Here is a 10230-nt window from a genome sequence, read left to right as displayed (position 1 = left end):
TGGAAAAGCTAATGGGATAGTAAGGTATAAACCAGGGGTGAAATGCTCCCGGTTCGGACTGGATCGCCCAATCCGGTAGCGATGGTGACGGGTGGTTCGGAGAACCAGTAGCAAAAATCCCTGCCCCTCCCCCGCCCATGCCCAGCTGAGCTGCGCGATCATCAGAGGGTTTTTTGTTTTGTTTTTTTACTTTTAAAAGCATTTTTTCTACAACCTCTTCGGCTGTTAAAAAAAAGGCTTTTAAAGAGTTCTGGCGATCAGGCAACTCAGCTGGGATCGTCAGAACCCTTTAAAAGCATTTTTTCTAAACTTCTTCAGCCGAAGAGGCTGTAAAAAATGCTTTTAAAGAGTTCTGGTGATCAGGAAACTCAGCTGGGATTTTCTACAACCTTGGCCGAAGAGGTTGTAGAAAAAATACTTTTAAAAGTAAAAAAAAAAAAAAAGTTGGCCACAACCACCCAGTCACATTACCCACCACCACTAAGCCACGCCCACAGAACCAGTAGTAACAAATTTTACATTTTACCCCTGGTATAAACTGTTGCAAAATAAATACCTTTCTCAAGTATACTGCCCAGATTAGCATCTGAAATGCTACTAACAGCTCAGAGTCCTTTGGAGCCAGATGGCATAAACATTCAATGCTTTTTCTGAATTTACGCACTGTCTTGTTTATTGTAAGAAGTTTCACCCATTCTAAGACATACGTGCGAAAAGTACAAATTTTTCAAGCAGATCTGAGCTGAGGCATGTCATTTTAGTCTTAATTTTATAAAGATTTTAAAAAATATATTTTTTATTCAGAAATATAACTTGTCATTTAACTCCAAGCAACCAAAGCCACATACATTCAATATCATAGCTTGATGCCTTCTATTAAAACCAAGGAGATGGAACTGATCCAGACGTTAAAAGGAGTTTGCTCCAAAGCACCTCGTTTTCCAGGAGCACCTTATAAATTACACTGCTTGTAATTAAACTCATTCACACATATACATCCAGAATGCGTTATGTTGTTTGCAGCTTGGCTCTTCTGGAAGCCATGCCAGATGACATGAATTGGGAGAAAGGAAATTATTCCTGGCATCATAGGTAGGAAGTCCCAAGACTGTTTATGGCACTAGAGACCATTATCAAAATAATACAGCAGACCAGTTTTAAATCTGCCAGCTGGAATCCAGAAGCAGATTTCCCCCGCAACTTTCAAAACACATTTCCCAGAGGTTGATAAAAGCAGTCCCATCTGTCCCCAAAATTCAGTCTGTCCCCTTTTTCTTTCCCTTGCGTTGCTGCTTTTTCTTCTTCACTTGGCCATGTGGCCCAGCAGCTCCTTTCGTGGCCCCTGGGGACTGAGCCTTCTTCTTTGCTGGAGGACCCTGCTCAAATGTTTCCCTCTCGCTTTCTTCCGCTACTCGCTTCTTCTTCCTCTTCTTCCTTTTTTTCTTCTTCCCTTCCGAGGGACCCTCAGCTTCACCAACAGCAGGGATTCTGCTGCTGCTCTCAGGACCTTCTCCGGGCTGGGCTTTCTTGCGGTTCTGACGTTTTTTGGTGGCTGGCAGAAAGCCCTTTTTCTTCCGCTTTAGGGACTCAACTACAGTTCCGTTTGCAGGCTGAACAGAGACTTTCACCTTCACAGGCCGCCTGCAAATCAAGAATAGGAAAGGACCTGTGACATCCACCACTTAGTCTTAATGCCGTGTTTCTCAATCTCAGCCACTTTTAAGATGTGTGGACTTCAACTCCCAGAATTCCCCTACATGGACAGTCGGGGAACTCTGGGAGTTAGTCTACATGACTTAAAATTGCTACGGTAGCGAAACACTGCCCTAATCTTAATGCCTCTCCATATATTAAGCTACAACTCCCAACAACCACACCAACAGGGCCTTCTATCATCAACTAGCCTTTTCTTTTTAAGATCACCCATGAAGTTTTAAGAAACAGAAGTTACAAACTGAGCATTCAGAATTTATTCTGATAAGGTTCCCCTCGCACATATGTGCTAGTCATCCCCTGACTCTAGGGGGCGGTGCTCATCTCCGTTTCAAAGCCAAAGAGCCAGCGCTGCCCGAAGACATCTCTGTGGTCATGTGGCTGGCATGACTCAATGCCAAAGGTGCATGGAACGCTGTTACCTTCCCATCAAAGGTGGCCCCTATTTTTCTTCTTGCATTTTTTACCTGCTTTCGAACTGCTAGGTTGGCAGAAGCTGGGACAAGTAACGGGAGTTCACCACGTTACGTGGCACTAGGGATTCAAGCTGCTGAACTGCCGACTTTTCACTCAACAAGCTCAGAATCTTAGTCACTGAGACACCATGTCCCTTATTATTCTGATAAAGTGTTTTATTCTGATAAAATGAGCCAATTCATTACGTTAGAGCAGGGGTGTCAAATTGGCAGCCCACAAGGCGGATGCGTCACGTGTAGGCCACGCCCACCTCCAGCTCAGTGAAGAGAAAAAAACATCATGATACGTCACGTGATGGCAACATGACGCAACGAGTTTGACACTTGTGTGTCAGGGGAACTGGGGAGGGGAAGAAATGTTAAGGGCCATCAGCAGCAGGACTACAATGCATGGGGGTTATGATTCTTCATTCTTTTTCTTCAGGAGGTCAAGCTTTTGTGAACTGTGTTAATTTTTAGGTTCAATTTCCAAAATTATAAAGCCTGATCAGGAAGGCCAAGGGGTTGCATGGAGCATGCAGCTTCCCCTTCTATGTGTGTGCCTTCATGTTTGTATTGACTCCTGGCAACTGCTCTTAATTCCTGAATTAAGAGCAGTTGCCAGGCACAATTCTTGGCACAATTTCAGAAATGGTTCCACTTGCTTTCTTCCTAGGGTTGAGAGAGAGTGACTGATCCAAGATCACCCAGTGACTTTGTGCTGAAGGTGGAACTAGAACTCCCAGTCTCCTGGCTTTTCTAGCATGGTACTTCAACCATGACACCAAACTGGCTCTATAACTTACTTAAATCCCAGAAGTTTCATAACATTCCAGTACATGTTGTCAAGTTGTATGGACTTCTCAAAATGTTCCTGCTGACCCAGAGTCTGGAGCACGCTACGAAGCTCAGTCAGATCTATGCTGATTGCCTGAAAAGTAAATAAAAGAATACTAGAATTGCATTCAATAAAGAAAGTTGCTTAAAGTGGTAAATATAGAAAGCAGAATTGCTCTCTTTTCCCACCAAATTCATTGAGAAAAGGATACAAATTTTATTTCATTCAGTCACTCATTCAATCAATGAATGGCTTATTGTATGTGTGGCCCCAGTAGGGATGACCAGTCTGATTCCTGGATTCACAATGCAATACTTGCCATCAAAATCAAGCAAGTTCATAGTATAGGATCTGGAATAGAATAGAAGAATAGAGTAGAGTAGAGTAGAGTAGAGTAGAGTAGAGTAGAGTAGAGTAGAGTAGAGTAGAATAGAATAGAATAGAATAGAATAGAATAGAACAGAACAGAACAACTGAGTTGGAAGGGACCTTGGAGGTCTTTTAGTCCAACCCCCCTGGACTATCAGAATTAGTGGAATTGGATTAGTTCTTGGGATCAGCTGACTGAATCACCAGGACCTCTGGTGGCTCAGCAGACTAAGTCTGTCTGTTATTAACACAGCTGCTTGTAATTACTGCAAGTTCAAGTCCCACCAGGCCCGAGGTTGACTCAGCCTTCCATCCTTTATAAGGTAGGTAAAATGAGGACCCAGATTGTTGGGGACAATAAGTTGACTTTGTATATAATATACAAAAGGATGAAGACTATTCCTTAACACATTGTAAGCCGCCCTGAGTCTTCGGAGAAGGGCGGGGTATAAATTCAAACAAACAAACAAAAAAAAAGAATGCTCAACCAGGTGACAAAGCAGCATTCTGCTATGGACCCTCTAGTCAGGATCTAGGCCAACATCCCAAAATCTGGTGCCAGGTTGCTAATGTATCTATAAATACATATCCTAATGCCTGTTGGCTCTCTAGCATTTTTCACTTCCGAGAATGTCTCTGAGGTCTTTTAAGCTTCTTAAAAAAATAAAAGTAGTGGGAAATTGCAGCCCAGTGCTTCATTTAGAAGTGGGCACACCTGCTCTGAAAAAGAAATACAAAAGCAGGGGGTGGGAGAGAACATCCTGCAGAAAGGAGCAAAGCTAGAAGTGGTTAGCAGGTAATGTTTGTGTAAATGAGTGCCTTGATACATTCCCCACAGAAGCCGTATATTGTCACCTTGCTCACTACAGATTCTCAAATTCCAAATGTCTCAAAAAAAAATTGAGGATACTTGAACTGGATGCTTAGATGTACCAACTGTGCCACTTGTACTTACATACTCACAAACAGTGAGTAGCCACGGTGCCGCAGTGGTTAGTGTGCAGTACTGCAGGCTACTTCTGCTGACTGCCGGCTGCCTGCAATTTGGCAGTTCAAATCACACCAGGCTCAGGGTTGACTCAGCCTTCCATCCTTCTGAGGTCAGTAAAATGAGGACTCAGACTGTTGGGGGCAATAGGCTGACTCTGTAAACTGCTTAAAGCAGTTTACAGCCCTGCTCTACAGGGCTATAAAGCACTGAGAAGTCTAAATGCTATTGCTACTGCATGAATATGGATCCAGAATTAATTCAGCGCATGTATGCTAACTTTAGAGTTTTGAATGCTCTCTATGTTTGCTTGTTTAGTTGGAGATGTTTCATTGCCCAACTAGGTAACATCATCAGTACAAGAGTCTGTAAGTTAATGAAATGTCTGACAATAAACCAAGCTCAGAGAGCATCCCCAAAAAAATTCTATAGTTCAACCCTGAGCTACTTCTCTTCTCTTGGATTCTTACTTTAGTCCAAAGAATTCCTAAACAAACAAAAAGTAGAACAATGACTTTTAAGTCCAAGGAAAACTTTGTGAGCAGCGAGTATAAACAGGGAAATGTTGGCATTTCAAAGAAGAATCAAATAGTAAGAGTGACAGACATACCTGTTGGGTCACTATTTTGATGAGGCAGCTCAACAGCTCCAGACACTTGATGACCTTCTCCCGGTCCACCTTAACTTTGAACTTGCCCACTTTCTTCAATGTCTATTTTAAAAAAAAAAGGTGGGGGAAAGAGAAGTTATAACCCAGAAAATCCCAAGAATGCTTCCTTCTTCGTCCTACAGACCCTTGCATCTTCGCATCATTCCTGTAAAATAAAATAAGGCTCTGACAACTTTATGAAAATATGAAAATTCTTTGTGCCAGATTAGATTGCTGGCCTAATATGAGAAACATTGGCACAGGTAATGAGAAACTAAATTGAGGCTAGAGCTGGATTCCTCTCTCCCACACCTGCACTTTTTGGCAGGTTTGCTAATATGAATGATTTGGATTTTTAAACGGCAAGGAACTGGGCCTGACTAGTCTAGTGAAGAGACGGACCAGGGGAGATAGGATAGCAGTGTTCCAATATTCGAGGGGCTGCCACAGAGAGGAAGGGGTCAAGCTTTTTTCCAAAGCACACAAAGGCCAGACAAGGAATAATGGATGGAAACTAAACAAGGAGAGATTCAACCTAGAAATAAGGAGAAATTTTCTGACAGTGAGAACAATCAACCAGTGGAACAGAAGTTGCCTTCGGACATTGTGGGAGCTTCATCACTGGAGGCTTTTGAGAAGAGACTGGACTGCCATCTGTCAGAAATGGTGTAGAACAGGGTTGTCAAACTCAAGGCCCGGGGTCCAGATCTGGCCTGTGGGGTGCTTAGATCTGGCCTGTAGGGCTTCCCTGGAAAAAGCAAAGGTTTCGCTGGCGGAGGTTGCAAGAGGCCATCACAGCCGAAAATGGAGCTCAGGAGCCCGTTTTCTCTGGCAGAGCGATCGGGTCACCACAGGCACCCCTGAAACAAGTGACATTGAGCTGGCCATGCTCACCCTGGCCATGCCCGCTCCCACCCCCAAGGTCAAACAAAATCCTGCTGCGGCCCTCAATGAAATCGAGTTTGACATCCCTGGTGTAGGGTCTCCTGCTTGGGCAGGGATTGGACTAGACGACCTACAAGGTCCCTTCCAACTCATTCTATTCTATTGAGGATTTTAATTCATATACCAGCAGCAACATAAGGAATAATTTACATAGTACAAGTAGTCCTCGACTTACGACCACACTTGAACCCCAAACAGGTGTTGAGTTTTGCTCCCTTTTACAACCTTTATTCATATATTTGTTAAGTGAATCACCGCTGTTGTTATGTCAGCAGCACATCTGTACAGTGACTCTGGCTTCCCCATTCATTTTGCTTGTCAGAAGAACACAAAGGCAATCGATCACATGACCCGGAGATACTGCAACCTTTGTAAATATTATTCGGTTGCCAAGCATTCGAATTTTGATCACCTGACCATAGGGATGCTGCAACGGTCATTAAGTATGAAAAAGAGCCATAGGTCACTTTTTTTCAGTGCCAGTGTCAGGGTTCCAGGTAACGCCCCCAACAAAAGAAAATTCCAAGGTTTGAGTTCCCTCAAAGTTCCATTTTCTTAAGAGATGTCATATGGGCACATCTGGGAAAACCCAAATCTGAAAGCTTCCAGGTTTTCCCCACCCAAAAGAAAGTCCAGGCCCCTCCCCCCTGCACCCACATGTCCATCAAATAGTCCAATCCAAGCACCGCCCCAACTGGAGATGCCTTCCGGTTCCAGCCTTCCAGGTACAGGGCAAGCTGTCCTTGACTCTCTGAGAAAGGAATGTTGTTATGACTATATATCACCCCAGCACCATACAATCCCCCCTCCCAGTTTCCCACAGCAGTAAATGTGACAGGCCTGAAGGCCCAGTGAAAAAGACGGCTTCCAGGCCTGACAGCCATTGTATCATCGAACGGTCCCTAAACGAATGGTTTGTAAGTTGAGGAGCACTTCTATACCAGGGGGGTCTTTCTCCTGAGAGTCTTAGAAGCCAAAATTCAACGTAGGGAGTCACAGGAAGGAGACATGTGTTCAGAGGAAAAAAATAAAATAAAATAAGAAGATGCTTTAAAGCAGGGGTCTCCAACCTTGGCAACTTTAAGCCTGGCAGACTTCAATTCCCAGAATTCCCCAGCCAGCTTTGCTGGCTGGGGGATCCTGGAAGTTGAAGTTTGCCAGGCTTAAAGTTGCCAAGGTTGGAGACCCCTGCTTTAAAAGGGGTGGGGGGAAATGTGCATAAAACACTAAAAGCTTGTCTAGAACAGCACTCCAATCAGAGACAGTCACGCTGGCTAATAAACCAGGAGGAAGAAAATTACAATGCAAAACATCTGACGGACGGGGAAAAGCTGATTTTTTACTGCTATTTTTACCTACTGAACAAGCTCTTCACTCCAAATCCTCCCTTGCCTTTCTCTCCACGAGACCTAATTTCACTGAATTTTGCCTGGCAGTTTTGGAAGGGATTCACAAGCGAGAAGGAACTCTGGCCAAGCCACGTATCTTCTGGAGCCCCCACCCGCCATTCCGGAATCTTAAAAAGAACAACCGTGCAGATTCATCATGAAGACGCTTTACTGAGGCTAACATCTGGCTGCCCTGGGCCGCCTTGTGCCTCCTGGTACGCCCCTGTGATGCTGTGGAAATGCCTTTCCCGAGCAAAGGAGGATACTGGTACCATCTGTGAGCCAATCGCTTATGGGGGGCCTGTCAGTTTTGCTGGCATGCAGCCCAATTAAGTCATCAAGCAGTTTATTCCTGGGCCGAGTCATACAGGTAGTCCTCCACTTACGACCGCAATTGAGCCCAGAATTCTCTGTTGATAGGTGAAAAAATTGTTCAGTGACTTTTGCTCCCATTTTGCGATTTTTCTCCCCACGTTCGTTAAGTGAAGCACTGCTGCTGTTACAATTAGTAACCCGATTGTTAAGTGAATAGGGTTTCCCCCTTGACATTGCATGTCGGAAGGTCGCAAAAGGTGGATTCACAGGACCTCGGGACACGGCAGCCATCATAAATGTGAGTCAGTTGTCAAGCATCCGAAATGTAAATTGTGTGACCGTGGGGATGCCGTAACGGTGATAAAAGTGTGAAAAAGGATCCCGAGTCCCTTTCGTTTCAGTGCCTCTGTAACTTCAAATGGTCGCTAAGTGGAACTGTTTTAAGTTGAGGACTACCTGTATTAGAAGGCAAGTCTTCCCGTTTGGGCCAAGAGATTCTGACAGCAAAAATCTAAATCAGGGGTCTCCAACCTTGGTCACTTTAAGACTTGTGGACTTCAACTCTGGGAGTTGAAGTCCACACGTCTTAAAGTGGCCAAGATTGGAGAGCCCTGATCTAAACAGAACAAAATTGAATTGCATCTGCTGTCTCCCCACCAGGTCGCGCTGCATTTGTCAACAATCACAGCTACAGCCATTGGGGTGAGGATAAGGGAGGCCCTTTATCCACAAACACAGGTAGCCTTCAACTTACAACAGTTCGCTTAGTGACCGTTCAAAGTTACAGCAGCACCGAAAAAAAGTGACTTATGACCATTATGACAGTGTCGTCTGGCGACGCCCAGGGGAAGGGCCTTCTCTGTGGGGGCTCCCACCCTCTGGAACGAACTCCCCCCGGGACTCCGTCAACTTCCGGACCTCCGAACCTTTCGTCGCGAGCTTAAAACGCATTTATTCATCTGCGCAGGACTGGGTTAGTTTTTTAAATTTATGGGTTTTAATTTGGGGTTTTAAATGGGGTTTTAAATTGTATCTAAATTTTTAGGCCGTTATTGAATCAGTTTTTTATATAGTTTTTAATTTGTATTCTATGTATTGTGTTTTTTATTGGCTGTGAACCGCCCTGAGTCCTTCGGGAGAAGGGCGGTATACAAATATAATAAATAAATTAAATAAATAAATAAATAAATTTAAGAGCCACAGAGGGGCAGTGGTTAGAATGCAGGACTGCAGGACTAACTCACTACTCACTGCCAGGAGTTCGATCCTGACTGGCTCAAGGTTGACTCAGCCTTCCCTCCTTCCGAAGTGGGTAAAAATGAGGAGCCAAACTGTTGGGGGCAGAAGGCTGACTCTGTAAACCGCTTAGAGAGGGCTGTCAAGCAATGGGAAGCGATATGTAAACCTAAGTGCTATTGCTATTTTTCTCACTTATAACCAAGTCAGCATTCCCACGGAAATGTGATTTACATTTAGATGCTTGACAACTGGTTCATATTTATGACGGTTGCAGTGTCCCGGGGTCATGTGATCAGCTTTTGTGGCCTTCTGACACGCAGAGTCAAGGGGGAAGCCAGATTCACTTAACAACCAGGTTACTAATTTAACAACTGCAGTGACTAACTTAACGAATGTGGCAAGAAAAGTCATAAAAGGGGACACAACTCCCTTAAATTTCTTACTTAGCAATGTAAATTCTGGGCTCAGCTGTGGTCGTACATTGAGGACTACCTGTAAAGGCTCGGTTGGCTATAGATCGGGGGGGTTCTCAACCCCCGGTCTGTGGACCAGCACCTGTCCGCGGCATGCCAGAAACCAGGTTGCATAAAGAAGCGAAGCCCTATCCATGGGATACTGGCAACAAGTGAAACCACCCCCCTCCAGTCCATGGAAAAACCACTCTCCAGGGAACCGGTCCCTGGTGCCCAAAACGTTGAAGGCTGGTTACACATTCCTGGATGTACAGTTTATACCTGTGATGGCGAACCTATGGCACGCATGCCACAGGTGGCACGTGAAGCCATATCTGTGGCCACGCTCAGCTCCAGCGCACATACATGCACAGCCAGCTGATTTTTGGGCCTTCCAGGCTCTCTGGAAGTCAGGAAACGAGCTGTTTCCAGCCTCCAAGGGTGGGGAAGGCCATTTTCACCCTCCCCAGGCTCCTAGAAAGCCTCTGGAGCCTGGAGAGGGGGAAAAATGGGCCTTCCAGGCCCTCTGGAAGTCAGGAAAAAGACCGTTTCCAGCCTCCAGGGCAGGGGGCGTTTCCACCATCCCCAGGCTCCAAGAAAGGCTCTGGAGCCTGGGGAGGGCGAAAAACAGGCCTATCAAGCCCACCGTGCCAAAAGCTGGGGGAGCGTGGCACGCAAGGCCAAAAAGGTTAGCCATCACTGGTTTCTACACTGTTATCCTGCTCCTGCCTCCTCCATCATATGAGAATAAGCACTGATTCCGTTCTCACCTCACCTCGTTCCTTTTTCCCACTGGATAGGGATATAGGCAGCACGCGCACCAACAAATCCACTATTCGCTTTATTCCTGCTTCTCACAAGAGCGACTGCTTTAAAAAT

General features: G+C 45.1%; 1 protein-coding gene across 1 annotated transcript in view; it reads right to left on the bottom strand.

Moving 5' to 3' along the window:
- Positions 1–776: 776 nt before the first annotated feature.
- The window catches only part of MYBBP1A (MYB binding protein 1a), a 100080-nt gene continuing 90626 nt past the window's right edge, over positions 777–10230 (bottom strand). The window contains exons 25-27 of the mRNA XM_058164340.1: positions 4974–5075; positions 2975–3099; positions 777–1641 (exon numbers count right to left, since the gene is read on the bottom strand). Coding sequence (XP_058020323.1) covers positions 1257–1641; positions 2975–3099; positions 4974–5075 — 612 coding nt within the window. The 3' untranslated portion in view covers positions 777–1256. The remainder of the gene's footprint in view (positions 1642–2974; positions 3100–4973; positions 5076–10230) is intronic.

This window comes from Ahaetulla prasina, chromosome 1, assembly GCF_028640845.1.
Source record: "Ahaetulla prasina isolate Xishuangbanna chromosome 1, ASM2864084v1, whole genome shotgun sequence".
Lineage (NCBI taxonomy): Eukaryota > Metazoa > Chordata > Lepidosauria > Squamata > Colubridae > Ahaetulla > Ahaetulla prasina.
This window is presented reverse-complemented; position numbering and strand designations above follow the sequence as displayed.